Source organism: Sus scrofa, chromosome 11 (genome assembly GCF_000003025.6).
Source record: "Sus scrofa isolate TJ Tabasco breed Duroc chromosome 11, Sscrofa11.1, whole genome shotgun sequence".
Classification (NCBI taxonomy): domain Eukaryota; kingdom Metazoa; phylum Chordata; class Mammalia; order Artiodactyla; family Suidae; genus Sus; species Sus scrofa.
The window spans coordinates 6,497,665-6,516,865 of NC_010453.5; the positions used below are offsets into that span (position 1 = coordinate 6,497,665).

Consider the following 19,201-nt stretch of genomic DNA (forward strand, 5'->3'; position numbering starts at 1 on the left):
GCGGGCCTGTCTTGGTCCCCGTCCCCATCCCTGCCGTCGGTGGGCTGGGAGGCCCGGGTGGGAGGTGGAGGAGCCCGCTGAGCTCCAGCAGGTGAGCGCTCCCTCCTCCTCTGTCCTCTGCCCTCTCCCGTCCTCCCCGGGCACGCTCCCACCTCCGGGCTTTTGTGCTGTGCCCACCGCCTGGAATGCTCGCCCCCCAGACATGCCCTGGCACCTTCTCTCCCTCCCTCTCAGATTTGTCCCGGGGAGGCCTCTCCTCGTCCTTCCCCGCCGCACGCACACCCTTCTGTCCCCTCCTGCTCCCATCTTTCCCTGCCACGTGTTACTACCCAGCTCTGATGGATTTCACTTTGCACCTTGTTATCTTCCGCATAGTCCATGAGGCAGCGATAATTACACACACGCGCGCGCACACACACACACACACACACACACACACGGGTCTAGCACTTGCGGCGCACCAGGCTCGCGTGCACGAGCTCTAATCCCCACGCTAGCCCACAAGGTAGGTCCCATCAGTACCTCCATTTCACAGGTAAGACCATCAAGACCCCAGGGTAAGTAACTCGCCAGAATTCACGGCCACGGCAGAGCCAGGGTTGGGCACAGTCCCAGCCCCGGGCCGTGCCCTCAAGCACTGAGCTGGACCATCAGCCGGGCAGAACTGTTAGGTCTCGGCCGGGAGCCTGCCCCGGGGAGGAGGGTCTCACTCCTTAGCCCAGTGGTCTTCCTTGGGAAAGCCTTTCAACCTGGAACAGCTGGAGAGAATTCCCAGGGCACTGGTCAGGCCGAAGGCAGGTGGGAGCCAGGCGTGCCCATCTCCACGGCCGGCTGTGTGTCCGATACGGAGCTATCGCCGGCCTGAGATGGACCGGTTAGGACAAGGCCATTCTGCTTCCATGAGAACTCGTTCTGCTCCCGGCTTTTCCCTTCTTCCTACGTCCCCGAGGCTTTGTGCCTAAATGCCTGCCTTCTGATCGTGGATTGTTCCCGAGTTCGGCTTCTGATGCTCCTGCGGTAAATTGGTCTTTGCGAAGAGCGCTCTGAATCTCAGGCTAAGGCTGAGTCACCCTTCACCTTTGGGAACATTCGGGCCGCCTCCCCAGTAGACGGCGTGGACGCCGACGGTCCCCAGGGCCTTGTGGACCACAGAGGGCACAGGAGGGGTCTCGGAGCAATAGGAAGCTCACTCGTGGGCAGGAGCAGCCTCCTCTGTGACAGCACTTTGTCCTATTCAGCATGTCAGGCTAGTCCTCCTCCTCCTCTAGGGGCCAGTGGAAACCAGACACCTGCTTCTTGAGGTGGTGTAAACTTAGGAGGCCAGGGAACAGATAGGTTACAGCGAACATTACCTGCTGGGCTAAGATTAGATATGGAACCTCACGCGTCCCGCCCTCTGCAGCCTGTTTAACCTCGGCTGCTCTCTGAGGTCCTACCTGCTTTTGTGGCCCCTTGATGCAGCTCAAACCCGGTGCAGACATGGGCTTGCTCTCTGTCCTGTATCCTCGGGCTCTCGGTTCTCGGTTTAACATGGAGAATACATCATAGTTGTCATCACTCCTTTCTGGTCCAGAGTTCGGGGTTGGTTGAGAAGAGGCCAAGAGGCAGGAGGAAGGGCAGGAGGCGGTCGCAGCAGGAGAATGAGCCTCTGAACCAAAGTGTGTGTGTGTGTGTGTGTGTGTGTGTGCGCACGCGCGCGCCACGGACCCGGGGCCAATGCTGAGCGGAGCCCATCCAGCAGTGGAACGTGGCCCCGGGCAGAACCCCGCCGAGCTGTGTGGTGCAGGAGCACGTGCTGGAGGTGTGACCACACCTGTCTCTAAGCCGGGACAGCAGCCTGCGAAGGGTTCGCCCTGGGCGACCAGGAGGCCCTGACTTTTCTCCTGAAGAGTGGGTTACATGCGCTCCTGTGGGTGTTGTAAAAGGCCTCTGGCTGGTGAGCGCTCTGAGTTCTGTTCTTCTTGATCCTTGGTCATGCAGCTAAAGGGCTTCAGTCATTTATTCATTCGCCTTTAAAAAGAATATTTAGCAGACGCTCACTGGGCATGAGGCCTCCTGGCTGGATGCTGCCAGGGCCGCCAAGATGTATAAAATATGGACTTACTTGTTCCACAGCCTCCGGTTATAGATCTAGGTGGGGAACGTGCTGAGGCAGGTGCCCCCAGAAACTCTGACACCGAGGGGGACACGCAGAGGCTGTGTCCAGGAACGTGAGTTTCCTTCCGGCCTGGCGGTCGCCGGGGCGCTTTATGGGAGAAGCGGCCTCTGCACGCTTTACCCTCGAGTAAATCTTTCCTATGGAAACCCTTGGTCTGGGGGCAGCGAAGGATGGATGATTTCAATCTATGAATCATTCAGGGCCCCGATTCTGCTGCTGCACTGGATGTGGGCCGTCACCCTGACCTTCGGCCCCTCCAGCAGACAGCCTGCAGGCAGCGGCGAAGAGGGTGAAATACACGTCAGGCCATCGTCTCATTTGCAGGAAGAGTAAGTGCTGGTGTGTTTCGTCCAGGAGGAGACCCCAGGCCTGAGTGTTGCGGGATCTGGAAGATGTGTGGTTGCAGTTTTCCGTGCCAACCCCCCCAACTCAGTCCCCTCCTTGGGGACCGTCTCAGACGGTGACCACTCTGTCCTTCTCAAGCCTGAAAACTCAAGTTCACCAACGCAGCCTCTCCTGGTGCCTCGGGGCCCCCGGGCAGCCGCAGGGAGGCTGCATCCGTTCTGAGGCCGGGTTTTCGGAAGCTCTGCTCTCATCGGGACCCTCCTCCCGAGGGCCGGCTGACCTCTGCCTTCCTCGCAGGTGCCCCCTTGGAAAATGCAGCTTCCACTCCCCCGGAGGAGCCGAGGCTTCTCTCTCTGGCTACACGTGGAATCACTTGGGGAGCTTCTGGCAAAACAGGCTCCTCTCCACATCCCAGGCTAATAGGATAAGAGTCCCCAGTGGGGCTCCCCAGGGCCCAGAGCTGCAGGTGTCGGGGGATGGACAGGGCCTCTTTCAGTCCTTCAGGCCAGTTAGGGCATGAGCAGGGCGCGGGCTGGCGTCCTGGCTTTCGTATGTGCCTTGAAAGCTACGGTGCAGTTCTCGTGCGTGCTATTACATTTAGAATGGACAGACGACAGGGTCCCCGTGTACAGCGCAGGGAACTCTATCCCGTCTCCTGGGAGAGACCATGACTATAAAAAGAGAAGGCGTAAAGATAGGGTATGATTCTTATTTTAAAAGTCCGATTATAAAGGTGTCTCATCAAATCAGTGCGCAATCTAGAACGAGCTGCACAGGAACAGAAGCCGGATTGCCTGAGCTGCCCCAGCTCACAGCACACAGAAGAGGCTTTTCACTGTCAACACAGATGCTCTTCCTCTTTTGCGCCACACGTACTCATCCACAAGCCTGGTGTTCAGTGGTCGGATTTGCGACAAAGGTCGAAGGACCCTCTGCGACCAGACCGTTTGGCTATTTGTCTTGCTCCCTGACCTGGCCTTCAAGCTCCTCAGTCAGGGTCCCCTGGTTGCTGGAGGCATTTGGATTCCGTTCAGTCTGAGCAGAGGTTCAGCCTTTGCAATCGCGTTTGCTTTGTGTCATATCCAGAACGTGCTTTCCATCCGTTCCTGAAAAAAATCATCCTTTTAGGCTGACGGGCAGGTGCAGCATTCTCACCTTAATCGGAACGTGCCGCGGCCGCTTTGGCCATCGTCTTGCATTGTCTCCTAGTTGTCACACAGCAGGTGCAGAGCCCCCATCAGCAGAAACCACACTCCCTAGACAAACAGAATGAGGTCCCCGGGGGCCCTCCTTCCTCTAGAACCAGAGCCCCACCCATGGCAGCCCAGAGCCTCTGGATGCTGGGAGGAGGCAGCGCGGGAAGACAGGCCCTTGGCGAACACCTGCCTGTGTGGTGGGCAGCAGAGGGGCAGAAGCATAGCCCGGAAGATGAAGTCAGCCCAGGTGCTCCCGCAGAGGTGGCTGGCTGCTCTAAGCCGGTACCCAGGATGCTGTAGCAGAGACACGAGAATGGTGAGTTGCCCTCATATCTGGAAAGTGAAGTCGTTAAGGGAGCCCTGGAGAGAAGAGACAGCAGCTTCCTGTCTCATCACATAGGAATCCATGTCTGGGATGGGTGCAAATGGGAGTTTAATCCGATTTCGTTTAACGAGTGGAGCCAAGACGACGTCCAGCTCATGCTTCTTCATTCTAAATCTAAGTCTGCTCTAAGTGGATTGAGAAGCCTCCCACAATTGCATTTTGCAAACGGCTGAATGAAGTAAGCCCCAGCTCTATTCCCACCCGTCTGCGAAGGGGGCTTCCCAGCCCTTGGCTTTGCTGTCACCCGGCTAAACAGCAGGCAGCTGCAGGGCTGGAGCCTGGCGCAGGGACCAGCTGCTTCTCTGGACTACTTGCCAGGCATGTGGACAGACTCCTCCGTGGCCAGCTCAGAACTTTGTCCTCCTGGAGGAGGGAGGAGAGGGGAGGCCAGTCCAGCAGTGGTTTGGCCGGGGCATTGGGTGGGGCACCCAGGGTTCTAACAGGGAGAAAAGGAAGCTGCACCCAGCCTGCGTTTGCTAAGGCCTGATAATGGTTAGCGCTTGGTCTCTGACTCGCTGATCGGCAGCGCAAAAGCGACCTTGCGTTTCCCTTGGGTCAGCTTATCTGAATCCCCCAAATGCCTGCCGACCTGGAGACCCTCTCAGGCTGAGAGCTGGGACCAGCTGCTGCCCCCTGCTCGGGAGGAAGCCGGGGGCCACGGAGGAGAAGCCTGGGGTTGGAACGGGGACACGACAGGGGCTGGTCCCTTGCTCATCGAGGGAAGAGTCTTGAAAACCCACACACGTGTCTAGAAGCCGAAATCACTCAAGACTAAGAATTATGGTGCTCAAGTTTTGGCTCATTGACTCTCACTGGTTTCCTTCAAAACCTCCTGGGCGTCGCATGTGGACTTTGAGTTGAGGGGATGGGTATTTCATCCCTAAAAGCCCCTCTGAGAGGCTGTAACGGACAGGTCTCGCCTTTAGGTCACCTTCACTGTATTGGCCACGGTGTTTGATCACCACTAAATCAAAGACCTGCCTCCAGCAGAGCCGAGGGGCGTGAGTTTGACCACCACCCTTGCGGACCAGGGCAGACCCACCCCAGGGACACGAGGGACTCTTCTGGAACTTAGCCCTTGCATCCATCTCTTTGCTGAAACCACCCACAGCAACGTGGGCAAGAACCCAATAGATTGTAACCCTACCAAGGGCTGACGGAAGCGCCTTCTTTATTGAGTTGGGTGACATCCCCCCAACCCAGGTGTGGGTGCTGGTCTCCATGGCCCTTGTGCCATGGGCTTCGCCGACCTCACCAATGGAGCAAGAAAAGGCAGTCCCCTTTTTTTGTCTTCGTTTTTGGCCAGTGATTTATTTTTCCAAGAGACTGAAAGACTTTGGACAAGGATTCCATTTCAAAAAAAAAAAAGCCTTCACATGAACAGGATTTGGACAATTAAATACCGTGGCCCTCAGCTTTTCTGCCCAGTGGAGTCATAGCTCTGAGCCTCAAATGAAACGTCGTTCAGTCAAGAATGCTCAGTCGGAGTTCCTGTCGTGGCTCAGAGGTAACAAACCCCACCCGTATCCATGAGGATGCGGATTCGATCCCTGGACTCACTCAGTGGGTTAAGGATCCGGCGTTGCTATGAGTTGTGGTGTAGATCACAGACTCAGCTTGGATCCCGAGTTGCTGTGGCTGTGGTGTAGGCCAGCAGGTACAGCTCCAGTTCAGCCCCTGGCCTGGGAACCTCCATATGCCATGGGTGTGGCCCTAAAAAAGCAAAAATAATAGTAATAATAGGGAAGGGTCAGTAAATGAAAGTGAATCATTGCACACCATGTCTGTTTGCATGTCGTAATGCAGCTTTCCTAACGCTGTCAAGTTCATGGCTGGTTTTTTGCTAGTGATGTTTCTGTTTTAGTGGATGCAGGTCTCGTTTACTGCAGAAGAGAGAAGTCGGGCAAACTTTCCCAAGCTGCGGCGGTGGCCAGGCAGGACATCCATCCGGTTTTAAACCCAGCCACTCCCACGCATCCACTGCACCAGCGGGCTTCCTGTATGGTGAAGAGGGCTTCTTCCTTACAGATCAGAGAGCAGCCTGTGAATCACCCCCAGAGAAATAAGACCGTCTGATGCCTGCGTGTAATGAACTGGTCCCCCCAAGAGCGGTCGGGCCTGGCCAGTGTCCTGGTTCAGTGTGGTTCCGATGCCAGGTTTTGACACCTTAGCAGGTTTTGAACTGAATTTAGTGGTCTCTAACTAGCATTTTGGGGGGGAAAAAAAAGGGAACATAGAGTAGAAACTTAAAAGCCAGATGATTGCGGGTAATAAGGGAAAGTGTCGATTTGTGAAACTGGTGTCACACCCTTGCCCGTGTAGGCGTGTGTGTGTGTGTGAATGAGGACATGGTGTTTTGATGCTGGGTCACTGACAGAGAATTTGGAAAGGCATCATTCTGGTGTGCTAGCATGGGGAGAGGTCGTTTTATGCAGTGACTCCTAGAAGTCATACATTTGAAGCAAAAATAACAACCACCCCAACCAAAGTCGCAAAAGCGGTAAACGTGGCAGGTGTGCCATGGGGACGGAGGTCAGGAAGGTGAAAACAACAACTCCAGGGCTGGCCACCCTGCTTGTGACGAAGCTTCTGAGGATGTACCTTCAGCCAGAGAAACAGCAGGTCCCACAGCCTGCGCAGGCGAGACCCACTTTGGAGGGCAAGTGCACGGCTCCGACAGGTGCTGTGAGCACGCACAGACCTGCCCGCTTGCCTGGGGGCTTTCAGGCTCCTCGGGCACTAGTTGCTGATGGTGCAGGGGAGGCAGCAGAGGTGTGTTTGAGAGTCAGGCAGCCCTGGGCTGACAGCTGGCTCTGACACTTACTAGCCCCTGGGCAGAACACTCCAGACCTCCCTAAGCCTCAGTTTCCTCATCTGGGAGATGGACATAAAAACATTTACTTGTCAGCTGGGAGGCTTGAGAGCGGGTAGCTTAATAAAACTTTAGTCCCCTTCAGATACACAGACCACCTGCTAGGGGACCCGTTTATTTCCTCACTTCGTCACAGAGTGTTCGGTGGAAGGGGAGGCCATGGGGTGGGTGGCGAAGGGCAGGGCAGTTAAGAGGTGGCCTGGGCAGCCACCCCACCTTTCTAGGAGCTGCTGCCTCCTGCGTGAACAGATGGGGGGTGGCAGCGACTTCCCTGTGCCGTCTCCCATCCCCCATCCCACCCCACCCCACCCCCAGTCCCCTGAGCCCTGGGCTCCCGGGTCATCACCGGATGCTGGAGGCTCTCCTGCACAGCATCCTGCCATTGACGTCTGGGCCACTGTACATTCCCCCTCTGTGCTCCGTGCAGCGAGGGCACGGCCGCCCCCCGCCCCGGTTCTCCATGTCACCAGCACTGTCATCTCCTGCAGGTGGAGGACATCACCGCCAGCCACGAGGCTGCTCTCCTAGAGATGGAAAACAGCCACACGGTTGCCATCGCGATCCTGCAGGATGACCACGACCACAAGGTCCAAGGTAGCCACCAGCTGCAGGGCGGGTGTGCGTGCGTGCGTGCAACAGATTCGAGGGTCTCTCCTTCCCCCTCCTCTTTCCTTTCCTCCTTCCTTTCCTCCCTGGCATGTCCTCTGTGGGAAGAAGAGGGGAAGAGATCTTGGATCTGGGGAACCACTTCTCTCCTCGGAAGCCCGTGCTCTCAGCCCTGCCTGGGTACTGGGATCCCTGGGGAGCCCTGATCCCACTGCAGGCTCTTGTGTAGCTGGTCCTGAGTGTGGCCTGGACATCAAGACTTGTTAGAACTTGTAGGCAGTTCCAGCGGGTAGCCAAGCTTGAGAACTACTCTTCTACACCCCTGGGAATAGTAGGGAGTTCCCTGGTGGCCTAGGGGTTAAGGATCTAGCATTGTCACTGCAGTGGCTGGGCTTCTGTACGTGGCCTGGGAACTTCCACATGCCATGGGTGTGGCCAAAAAATAAATACAAATAAAGTAGGTGTAGGAATCTCAGGCTTCATCTTGTTTTGGGGCCTTGTAATTGCCACGTGTGTGGTGGCATCAGGGCCACACCAGCATCTGATTAGGCCTGGCTCTCCACCTCGCCCTGATGGCCCTCACTCACCCTGGGCTTCAGCGGAGGCTCAGGACCTTTCCCTTTACATTGTGTAACTCTGAATTACCTGGATACCTAGGCTCTTATGGGAGTCATGACAATGGCAACAGCATTCACTGAGCGCTACTGAAATTTTGATTTTGCGAAAGAAGTTTTTGCACTTGACGCTGCCTTGATGCTGATGTGCAGCATTTTGTCAGTGTCCCCTTTCCTTACTACCCCGCCCCTGTCGGCTGTTGTTAAAGTGTATAAAAACAATAAGTTTAACAATAGGTTAATGAATTTTAAAAATTTGCGAATTTACATCCGACTTTTTTTCTTAGCCTTAAGATAGTCTTTGTAAACAACAAGGCCCACTGTGCAATAAATCAACATCAGTGTTCTTGCCCCCGACCCCCACCCCCCCATCCCCACTCCAAGCACCAGCTCCACCTTCTCTGTATGGAAAAGTCCAAGCTGGCGACAAGGGAGAGGGGTTGTCCTGAGAGTGTCTCTCACACTTACGGTGGCCCCTCCCACCCTCGGCTGCACATCGGAACCACCTGGGGCGTGTTTTAAAAATCCCGTTGTGTTGATCCCACATCAGAAGTTCTGATTTAATTGTGCCAGGGGTGAAGCCCAGGCATCAGGACGGTCTAAAGGCCCCACGTGATTCTAATATGTAGCAAAACTGGAGCGTCGCTGACTTACGGCACAGTTTGAAGCATGGGACCGAGTGTCGTGACCTTAAAAGGACGTAATGCATTGTGGGCACAGAGACAGCCACTCTGATCTGTGCCATCGCCAGAACAGATACTGACTTTTCTTTGCTCGTGGGATCATCTGAAAATGCCTGAACACCTCTCCTTCTGCTGCAGGAAAATGGTCTCAGGCGAGGCACTGGGAATGGAAATGTTAGAATGAGGACTGCCTTTTGTTACTAGATCTTTCTAGAAATAGACCTAGGAGGTTTTTCCCATTAATGAAGTCTCGCTTAGATGCCACATCCCGGGCCTTTGAATTATATATAAGTGAAGAAAATGTAGTGGTAGCTAAAAAATTAATTATTATGGTCAGAATAATGGCCTATTAAAGGAAATCATTTAGACAAAAGCAGGTAGACCAGAAGGCCACATGGTTTTATGTCAATGAAATAAGAACAAACTTTTTTTCTTCCAAATGCAGATTTCAGCTATAACAACTAGATTTCTTAGAGATTTTGACCCTCAATAGTTAAAAGATTCGGGTTAATGGAAACCACAAAGCTTTTCTTAATTGCAGCTCACGCCACCCAAAATGCTAGTGGCTGATCTCCAGGACTCTCCTGTGCTAAGCATGTGACCCAGGCGGATTAATGAGACTTGATAACATGAAAACAAATTGCTTGTGTAGCCAGAAAGCCAGAACGAGATGGGCTTCACCTGGCTTATAAGACGATTCCCATCTGGAGAAAAATAGGATCCTTTTGCTTAATAACTGACATGACATGTCTTTCTGCCGAACTTGCAAACTATCCCTGGAATGACTCTTCACAGAACAGAGTTGCTCCAAAGTCTCCATGGGGAACCAGTCCCCTTGGACCTCCCTCTGTCCGGGTGTCAGAACATCCACTCTTGGCTCCGGCAAATCCTAGCGATCTGTGGTTTCCAGAGTGTGGCCCAGAGGCCACCAGGGTGGCCTTGCAGGCGCAGCCCTGGGCCCCATCGCCCATCCCCTCTCCAGCAGGCCCACCCTCTGCTCTCCTTGAAGGGCTCCCTGCTTCAGCTCCGGGTTGCTGCTTCTTGGTGGAAAGCAAAGTGCTGCGGGAGAGACGCAAACGGAGAGTTCACGTTAATGATTCAGTGGTTTTACCCTTAGGGGAAGGTAGAGAATGAATGAGTGCTGCGAGCGGAGAACCGACGGGGCCAGGAGGGTGGTGCACCTGCGTACAGAAATGAGTGTGTGTGCATGTGTGTGAGCGTGTGTGCACGTGTACTTGTGCTCTGTCTGCTTCCCTCCCACCTTTCTTTCCTCTTCCCCCTCCCTTTCTCCTATTCCCCCCTCATTCTTCTTCTTCTACCCTAAATAACGTCGCTTACAATTTCAGACTAACTGGAGGGGTCTCCCTGGCTTACGTCTGCTGGGTCCTGGGGCCCTCACCCCCGCCCCTTTCTCAATCTGGTGAAAGAATCTTGTTTGATCCTTTGCCAAAGAAAGATCGTCTTAACAATTTGCTATCTTCTCTCCAGAATTGATATCTACCCACGAGCTTGAAAAGAAAGAATTGGAAGAGAATTTTGAAAAGCTGCGGCTGTCATTACAGGTCAGTGTTTCCTTTCACTCAGTTAATCCTGTCCACAAGCAATTAGCCAGCGCCTCCAGGGCCCGGCCGGTGGCTAAGCGTTGGAACAGGGTGGTGACCAGACCCCCCTCCCTGCCCTGGAGGCATGTGCGGTCTGCTCAGAGCTGTGACACCAATAGGGACAGGCCAGCTTGCACGGAATGAACTGTAGCCTTGGTGCTGGGAGTTCTGAGAGATGGTGCTTTGCCTGCTGTGCTCAGAGGAGTAACGTAGCTCTGTTTGGGGAAAGTGTGGAATTGGGGAGCAGAGCCTTCTAGGCAGAAGGATGGGGTCAGGAGAGGCAGGTGGGGTGGAAGGCACAGGGTGTGTTCTAGGAATTGCAAAAGCAACTTTCCTCACCCGGACATGTGTAAGATGTAAAAAGATTTCTCGGGGTCCCATGGGCAGCCTGCACCAGGTGTGGCTCTCAAATGCCAGGGGCTCTGCCTGGCTTCCTTCTGGCCTCCAAGGGGAGAGGTGAGGGCCTCCCAGATCACGTGCCTCTCCCCCTGCCATCCAGAGGCCCCAGCCAGCTGCTTTTGCGAAAAGATGTTACCTGCCCCTACTCCAGGGGAGGCTGGCCGCCCTGCTTCCACCCCCAGCCATGGATCCCCTAGTCGCAGAAAGATGATCTTTAAACAGCAGGAACACTCACTCTGGAAATCTGGAAGGTGATTACTCTCCATGGTGCAGCTTTGATGGCTCACTGTCCCTGGCAGTGTTCCTTTCACAGAGCCTGCCCTGCCGAGAAAAGACTTGAGCAGGGGGTTCCCACTGTGGCTCAGCAGCAGTGAACATGACTAGTATGGATGAGGATGTGGGTTCGAGCCCTGGCCTTGCTCAGTGGGTTAAGGATGTGGCGTGGCCGTGAGCTGTGGTGTAGGTCACAGATGTGGCTCAGGTCCTACATTGCTGTGGCTGTGGCCTAGGCCAGCAGCTGCAGCTCTGATTTGACCCCTAGCCTGGGAACTTCCATATACTGCACGTGTGGCCCTAAAAAGTAAAAATAATAATAATAATGAAATAATAATAGAGGATTATGGAGTGTCACACTAGTCAGTGTACTATTCAAGAAAATTTAAATGTGAAACTACCTGCTTCAAGCCCATCACCAATCTGTCAGTCCATTGATCCATCAATCCATCTATCCATTTATAGACAGATGGATGATTTAGCAAGAGAAACAGATTTAGGGTAAAAGATTTGAGTTGGGGTTTTTTTTTTAATTTTTTTGAATAATTATTTTTATTTTTTCCATTATAGCTGGTTTACAGTATTCTGTCAATTTTTTACTCTTCAGCAAGGTGACCCAGTCACACGTGCCTGTATACATTCTTTTTTCTCACATTATCATGCTCCATTGTAATTGACTAGATATAGTTCCCAGTGCTATACAGCAGGATCTCATCGCTTATCCATTTAAAAGGCAATAGTTTGCATCTATTAACCCCAAATTCCCAGTCCCTCCCACTCCCTCCCCCTCCCCCTTGGCAACCACAAGTCTGTTCTCCAGGTCCATGATTTTCTTTTCTGTGGGAAGGTTCATTTGTGCCGTATATTAGAATCCAGATATAAGTGATATCATGTGGTATTTGTCTTTCTGACTTACCTCACTTGGTATGAGAGTCTCTAGTTCCATCCACGTTTCTTTTGTTCTTTTTTATGGCTGAGTAGTATTCCATTGTGTTAAATATACCGCTTCTTAATCCAGTCATTGTCGATGGACATTTAGGTTGTTCCATGTCTTGGCTATTGTGAATAGTGCTGCAGTGAACACACAGGTACATGTGTCTTTTTCAAGGAAAGTTTTGTCTGGATGTATGTCCAAGAATGGAATTGCTGGGTCAAATGGTAGTTCTATGTATAAGGTACCTCCATACTTTCTGTATAGTGGTTGTACCAATTTACATTCCCACCAACAGTGCAGGAGGGTTCCCTTTTCTTTACACCCTCTTCAGCATTTGTTATTTGTGGACTTAATTAATGATGGCCATTCTGATGGTTGTGAGGTGGTACCTCATGTAAGTTTTGATTTGCATCTCTCTAATAATCAGTGACATTGAGCATTTTTTTATGTGCTTGTTGGCCATCTATATATCTTCTTTGAAGAAATGTCTATTCAGGTCTTTTGCCCATTTTTCAGTTGGGTTGTTTGCTTTTTTGCTTTTGAGTTGATTAAGTTGTTTGTAAAGCTTAGAGATTAAGACCATCATTTGAAACTATTTTCTCCCATTCTGTAAATTGTCTTTTTTTTTTTTTCCAATGGTTTCCTTTGCTGTGCAAAAGCTTGTCAGTTTCATTAGGTCCCATTGGTTTATTTTTGCTTTTATTTCTGTTGCCTTGGGAGACTGACCTGAGAAAACATTTGTAAGGTTGATGTTAGATGGGATTCCCATTGTGGCTCAGTGGTTAGTGAACCTGACTAGCATCCATGAGGATGCTGATTCAAATCCTGGCCTTGCTCAGTGGGCTAAGGATCCGGTGTTGCTGTGAGCTGCGGTGTAGGTCAGAGACGCTGCACAGATCCTGTGTTGCTGTGGCTCTGGTGCAGGCTGGTGGCTACAGTTCTCATTGGACCTCTAGCCTGGGAACCTCCATGTGCCATGGGTGTGGCCCTAAAAGACAAAAAGACAAAAAAAAAAAAAGTTGATGTCACAGAATGTTTTTGCCTGTGTTCTCTTCCAGATGATGTCTTACATTTAAGTCTTTAAGCCGTTTTGAGTTTATTTTTGTGCATGGTGTGAGGGGGTGTTCCACTTTCATTGATTTGCATGCAACTGTCCAGTTTTCCCAGCACCACTTGCTGAAAAGACTGTCTTTTTCCAATTTTATATTCTTGCCTCCTTTGTCGAAGATTAACTGACCATAGGTGTCTGGGTTTATTTCCGGATTCTCTGCTCTGTTCCATTGGTCTGTAGGTCTGTTTTGGTACCAGTACCACACTGTCCTGATGCCTGTGGCTCTGTAATAGTGCCTGACATCTGTGAGAGTGATGCCTCCTGCTTGGTTTTCGTTCCTCAGGATGGCTTTGACAATTCTGGGTCTTCTGTGGTTCCATATAAATTTGTGGATAGTTTGTTCTACTTCTGTGAAAAATGTCATGGGTAATTAGATAGGGATTGCATTAAATCTGGATTGTTTTGGGTAGTATGGCCGTTTTTACAATATTAATTTTTCCAACCCAGGAGCATGGAGTATCTTTCCATTTCTTAGCATCATCTTTAATTTCCTTGATTAATGTTTTATAGTTCTCAGCATAAAAGTCTTTCACCTCCTTAGGTTTATTCCTAGGTATTTGATTTTTTGGGAGTGCAATTTTAAAAGGTATTGTATTTTTGTATTCCTTTTCTAATATTTCGTTGCTGGTATACAGAAATGCCACTGACTTCTGAATGTTAATCTTATATCCTGCTACTTTGCAGAATTTATTAATCAGTCTGAGTAGTTTTTAGGTTGAGTCCTTAGGGTTTTTTGTGTATAGAATCATGTCATCTGCATACAGTGACAGTTTTACCTCTTCTCTTCCAATTTGGATGCCTTTTATTTCTTTTGTTTGTCTGATTGCTGTGGCCAGGACTTCCAATACTGTGTTGAATAACTGTGGTGAGAGTGTGCATCCTTGTCTTGCTCCAGATTTTAGTGAGAAAGCTTTCAGCTTTTCTCCATTGAGTATTATATTTGCTGTGGGTTTGTCATAAATGGCTTTTATTATGACAAGGTATGTTCCCTCTCTACCCCCTTTGGTAAGTTTTTATCATGAATGGATGTTGGACTCTGTCAAGTGCTTTTTCTACTTCTGTTGAGATGATCATGTGGTTTTTGACTTTTCTTTTGTTAATGTGGTGTATGACGTTGATTGGTTTGCGTATGTTGAACCATCCCTGTGAACCTAGGATGAATCCCACTTGGTCATGGTGTATGATATTTTTTATATGTTGGATTCAGTTGACTAAACTTTTGAGAATTTTTGTGTCTATATTCATCAAAGATAGTGGCTTATAGTTTTCTTTTTTGGTGGTATTTTTGTCTGGTTTGGGAATTCGGGAGTGTTGCTTCTTCTTCAACCTGCTGGAAAAGTTCAAGGAGGATGGGTATAAGTTCCTCTTTGTATGTTTGGTAGAATTCACTTGTGATGCCATCTGGTCCTGGACTTCTATTTGTAGGGAGTGTTTTTATGACATAGTCAATTTAATTTCTAGTGATCGGTCTGTTCAGTTGATCTATTTCTTCTTGATTCAGATTTGGCAGGCTGTAAGTCTCTAGAAAGTTGTCCATTTCTTCCAGGTTGTCAAATTTGTTCACATGCAATTGTTCATAGTATTATCTTACGGTTTCTGTATTTCTGCAATATCCATTGTGATTTCTCCTTTTTCATTTCTTATTTTGTTTATTTGGGTTTTTCCTCTCCTCTTCGTAGTGAGTCTGGCCAGAAGTTTGTCGATTTTGTTTACCTTTTCAAAGAACCAGGTCTTGGTTTTATTGATTTTTTTTATACCGTTTTTTGAATCTCTATATTATTGATTTCCTCTCTGATCTTTATGATTGCCTTCCTTCTGCCAACTTTAGGTTTTGTTTGTTCTTTTTCTAATTCATTTAGGTGGTAGGTTATCAATTTGAGATTTTTCTTCTGTTGTGAGAAAGGCCTGTATTGCGATGAAATTTCCCTCTGAGCTGCATCCCGTAGATTTTGAGTGGTTGTGTCTTCATTATCATTTGTTTCGAGGTTTTTTAATTTCCTTCTTGATTTCCTCATTGACCCATTGGCCTTTTTGTAGCATGGTGTTTAGTCTCCATGTAGTTACTTTGTTCTCATTTCTTTTCCTGTGGTTGATTTCTAGTTTCATGCCATTGTGGTCAGAGGAGATACTTGAAATGATTTCTATACTCTTAAATTTGTTGAGATTAGCTTTGTGCCCCCGTATGTGATTGATCCTTGAGAATGTTCCATGTGCACTTGAGAAGAATATATATTCTGCCTTTTTTGGATGTAATGTCCTGAAAATGTCAATTAAGTCTAGTTTTTCTATTGTGTCATTTAGAATCTGAGTTGCTTTATTGATTTTCTATCTAGAGGATCTGTCCATTGATGTGAGTTGTGTTAAAGTCTCCTACTGTGTCTGTATTCTCACCAATTTCTCCTTTTATGTCTGTTAGTATTTGTTGTGGGTATCTGGGTGCTCCTATATCAGGGGCATATATATTGATGATTGTAATATCCTCTTCTTGAATGGATCCTTTTACCATTAAATAGTGTCCTTCTTTGTCTTTCTTTATGGCCTTCATTTTAAAGTCTGTTTTGTCTGATATGAGTATTGCAGCTCCTGCTTTGCTGTCTTGTCTGTTGGCATGAAATATCTTTTCCCATCCCCTCAACTTTCAATCTATATGTGTCCTTTGCCCTAAGGTGAGTCTCTTATAGACAGCAGATTGTAGGTTTTTGCTTTTTTATCCAAACTGCCCTCTATCTTTTGGTTGGAGCATTCAGTCCACTGACATTTAAGGTAATTGTTGATAGACATGTGTTTATTGCCATTTCAAACCTTGCTTTCCAGTTGATTCTATGTTTCTCTTTTCTTCCTTTCTCTTTTAGGTTGGGTGGTTTCCATTTGTTTTATGCTTGAGTATTTTTCTTTTTAGCTTTTGTGAATGTAACGTTTGGTTTTGATTTGTGGTTGCCCTGTTTTTTAAGTATGTTAACCCCTTCCTGTATCTGCTTGCTTTAGCCTGATAATCGTAGAGGCTCAAACACATTATATTAAAAAAGTCTATATTGTCTTATTTCCTTCCCCACATTCTATGATTCTGAAGTCCTTTTTTAATATCTTCATGTTTGTCCCTTTGCTGTTCCTTGTGTTTATCATCACTTTTATAGTAGTTTTTTTTTCCTCTTTTAGATCTGTATGCTGGCTTATTTAAGTGATTGCTTTCCAATTGTGGTTTCCTCCATTCTATTTCTTCTCACTTCTTTTTTAATTTAGAGAAGCCCTTTCAGTATTTCTTTTAGAATGGGTTTAGTATTGCTGTACCCTGTTAGCTTTTGCTTGTTGGAGAAATTCTTTATTTCCCCTCCTATTTTATTTATTTATTTATTTGCTTTTGGGGGGGGGGGCACACCCATGGCATATGGAGGTTCCCAGGCTAGGGGTCAAATCAGAGCTGTGGCTGCCAGCCTACACCACAGCCACAGCAACTCAGGATCCAAGCCACATCTGCAACCTACGTCACAGCTCAGGCAGTGACAGATCCTTAACCCACTGGGCGAGGCCAGGGATCGAACCCACAACCACATGATTCCTATAGTTGGATTCGTTTGCACTGAGCCATGGTGGGAATTCCTCCCCTCCTATTTTAAATGATATTCTTGCTGGACAGAGTACTCTAGGCTGCAGATTTTTTCTTTTCAAAAACTTTAAATATATCTTGCCATTCCCTCCTGGCCTGTAGTGTTTCTGTAGAGAAATCAGCTGATAGCCTTATGGGGGTTCCCTTATAATTAATGCTTTGCTTTTCTCTTGCTGCCTTTAGAATCCTCTCTAACTTTTGCCGTTTTTATTATAACATGTCTTGGTGTGGTCCTCTTTGGGTTCAACTTATTTGGGGCCCCCTGTGCTTTCTGTATCTTGATATCAGTTTCCTTTAGATTTGGGACGTTTTCAGACATAATTTCTTCAAATATATTTTCAATCCCCTTTTCTTTTTCCTCTCCTTCTGGAATTCCCATTATGTGTAGATTGGCCTGCTTTGTATTCTCCCATAGATCTCTTATGTTGCTTTCGTGTTTTTTCATTTGGTTTTCTGTCTGCTGTCCTGAGTGGGTCATTTCCATTATTCTATCTTCCGAGTCACTAATTTGTTCCTCTGCATCATTCATTCTGCTCTTTAGTGCCTTTAGCTGACTTGGCGTCTCTGCAAATGAATTTTCGAGTTTTTCTATGTTCCTCCTTATATTTTCTAGTTCCTTTCTAAAGGAATCTGTATTACTGTTCAAATCTGCTCTTAATTCCTTGATATTCAGCCTTAATTCCTTCAGTATTTTCACTGTCTCCCTTTTGAACTCAATGTCTGTCAGACTGCAGAGGTCCGTTTCATTGCTTGCTGCTTCTGGTGAATTCTCTTGTTCTTTTAACTGGGAATGGTTCCTGAGCTTCTTCATCTTGCTTATGTTTTTCTTCTTCTGTGAGTTCAGGGAAGCCAACCTGTAGTCTTGGAGGGCTACTTCTATGTAAGAGCACCTCCTTGTATTTTTTGGGGGGTAACTATTTATTTTTGGTGTGGGAGTTTGAATATTTGCTGTCTCTTTCTTTGGTGTGAGCAGGCTGTTATCCCCAGGGTGCTGAGTGTGTTTCCAGGGAGAAGGAGGCAGTGGGTAGGGCTAGTCGTCAGTGCCTGGTTGCTGGGCTCTTCACAGCAGCAAGGACCTGCAGGAAGGTGGCACAGGCTGCTCCTCATTGCAGGGCTTTAGGAAGTGGGAATGAGGCTTGGGCAGATTTACAAGGTGCCAGAACATCTGGAAGTGGCAGCAGCAGGGTATGTGAGTTCCCAGGGGAATGAGAGCAACAAGAGGTAGTGTTTGATTACAGTGCCCTCCTGTGACGTGACTGGAGCCACAAGTGGTGGCTGTTCAGGGACCCCTAGTGGGGGCAGGCCACACCCACCTCTGAAGTCAGAGATGACTGCGGTGCTTTGCCCTGGACACCTGCAGACCATGCAAGAAGCACCTCGTCCTGCTTAGCCCACGCAGGAGGTGCTGTACCCGCTGCTCCTAGTTGTAGGTTCCTGGGAAAGGACAGTGATCAAGTGTCTGGCACTGCCCCCGAGCGTGTGGCAGTGGCAGGGCAGGTGTGCTCCTAGGGGAGCGAGAGCAACAAGAGGTGGTGTTCCAGGGCAGTGGCCTCCTCTGTGGTGCCCTCTGAGGTGGTTGGGGCTGCCAGTGGTTCTTGTTCAGGGATCCCCAGTGGCAGCGGTCCTCGGCTACCTCTGGAGTCAGAGATAACGGCGCTGGTTTGCCTCCGCCACCTGCAGACCGCACAAGAAGCACCCGTCCTGCTTAGCCCACGCAGGAGGTGCTGCACCAGCTGCTCCTAATTGTAGGGTCTTGGAAAGGGACAGTGATCAAGCGTCTGGGTGCTGCCCAGAGCGTGTGGCAGTGGCAGTGGTAGGGCGGGCGTGTTCCTGGAGGGGGTGAGAGCAACAGTGTGTGCTGCTTGGTTGCTGTGCCTTTTTTTTTTTTTTTCTGACCCCTGAGGTTTCTGGGGCCGCAGGAGGAGCCCACTCACAGGCCCCCAGTGGTGGCAGGCCACGCCTCCCTCTGGCCTCCAAGACGACTGCCACGGTTGGTCCCTGCCACCTGTAGATCACACAAGAGGCACCACATCGCACTCAGCCCCCCATTGCCCTTAGCCCATGCAGGAGGTGCCCAGCCACCTGTAGCCCAAGCAAGTGCCTCCTTGCTTCCCAAAGCCTGTGCCAGAGGCGTCCCCACATGCGCGTGCACAGGGAGCTTCCTATGGCGCCTGCCCTTCTCCTCTCCCCTCCCCATCAATGGAGCTTTGCCTCTCCTGTGGGCCCAGACCTCCTCCCGGGTTCCCTCTGGCGTGGCGTCCCACTCCCCTGCCCGTGGCACAGCACACCTTAGCCCCTCAGGCTGTCCCCACACGGCCACCCCAGCCCGTTCCCCGGGACTCACCTCCGGAGCCTGAGTCTCAGCGCCCAGCCGCCGCCCGAGCATCTCAGGCTGTGGTTTCCGGGGAGGTGGGGCCGAT

The 19,201-nt window shown here is 49.8% G+C and overlaps 1 protein-coding gene across 8 annotated transcripts in view; it reads left to right on the forward strand.

Moving 5' to 3' along the window:
* Positions 1–19,201, forward strand: part of MTUS2 (microtubule associated scaffold protein 2) — a 496,219-nt gene that overhangs the window by 458,850 nt on the left and 18,168 nt on the right. For all 8 annotated transcript variants that reach the window (XM_021065171.1, XM_021065174.1, XM_021065170.1 and 5 more), the window contains 2 exons: positions 7,445–7,550; positions 10,348–10,421. In XM_021065171.1, the coding sequence (XP_020920830.1) occupies positions 7,445–7,550; positions 10,348–10,421 (180 nt within the window). The remainder of the gene's footprint in view (positions 1–7,444; positions 7,551–10,347; positions 10,422–19,201) is intronic.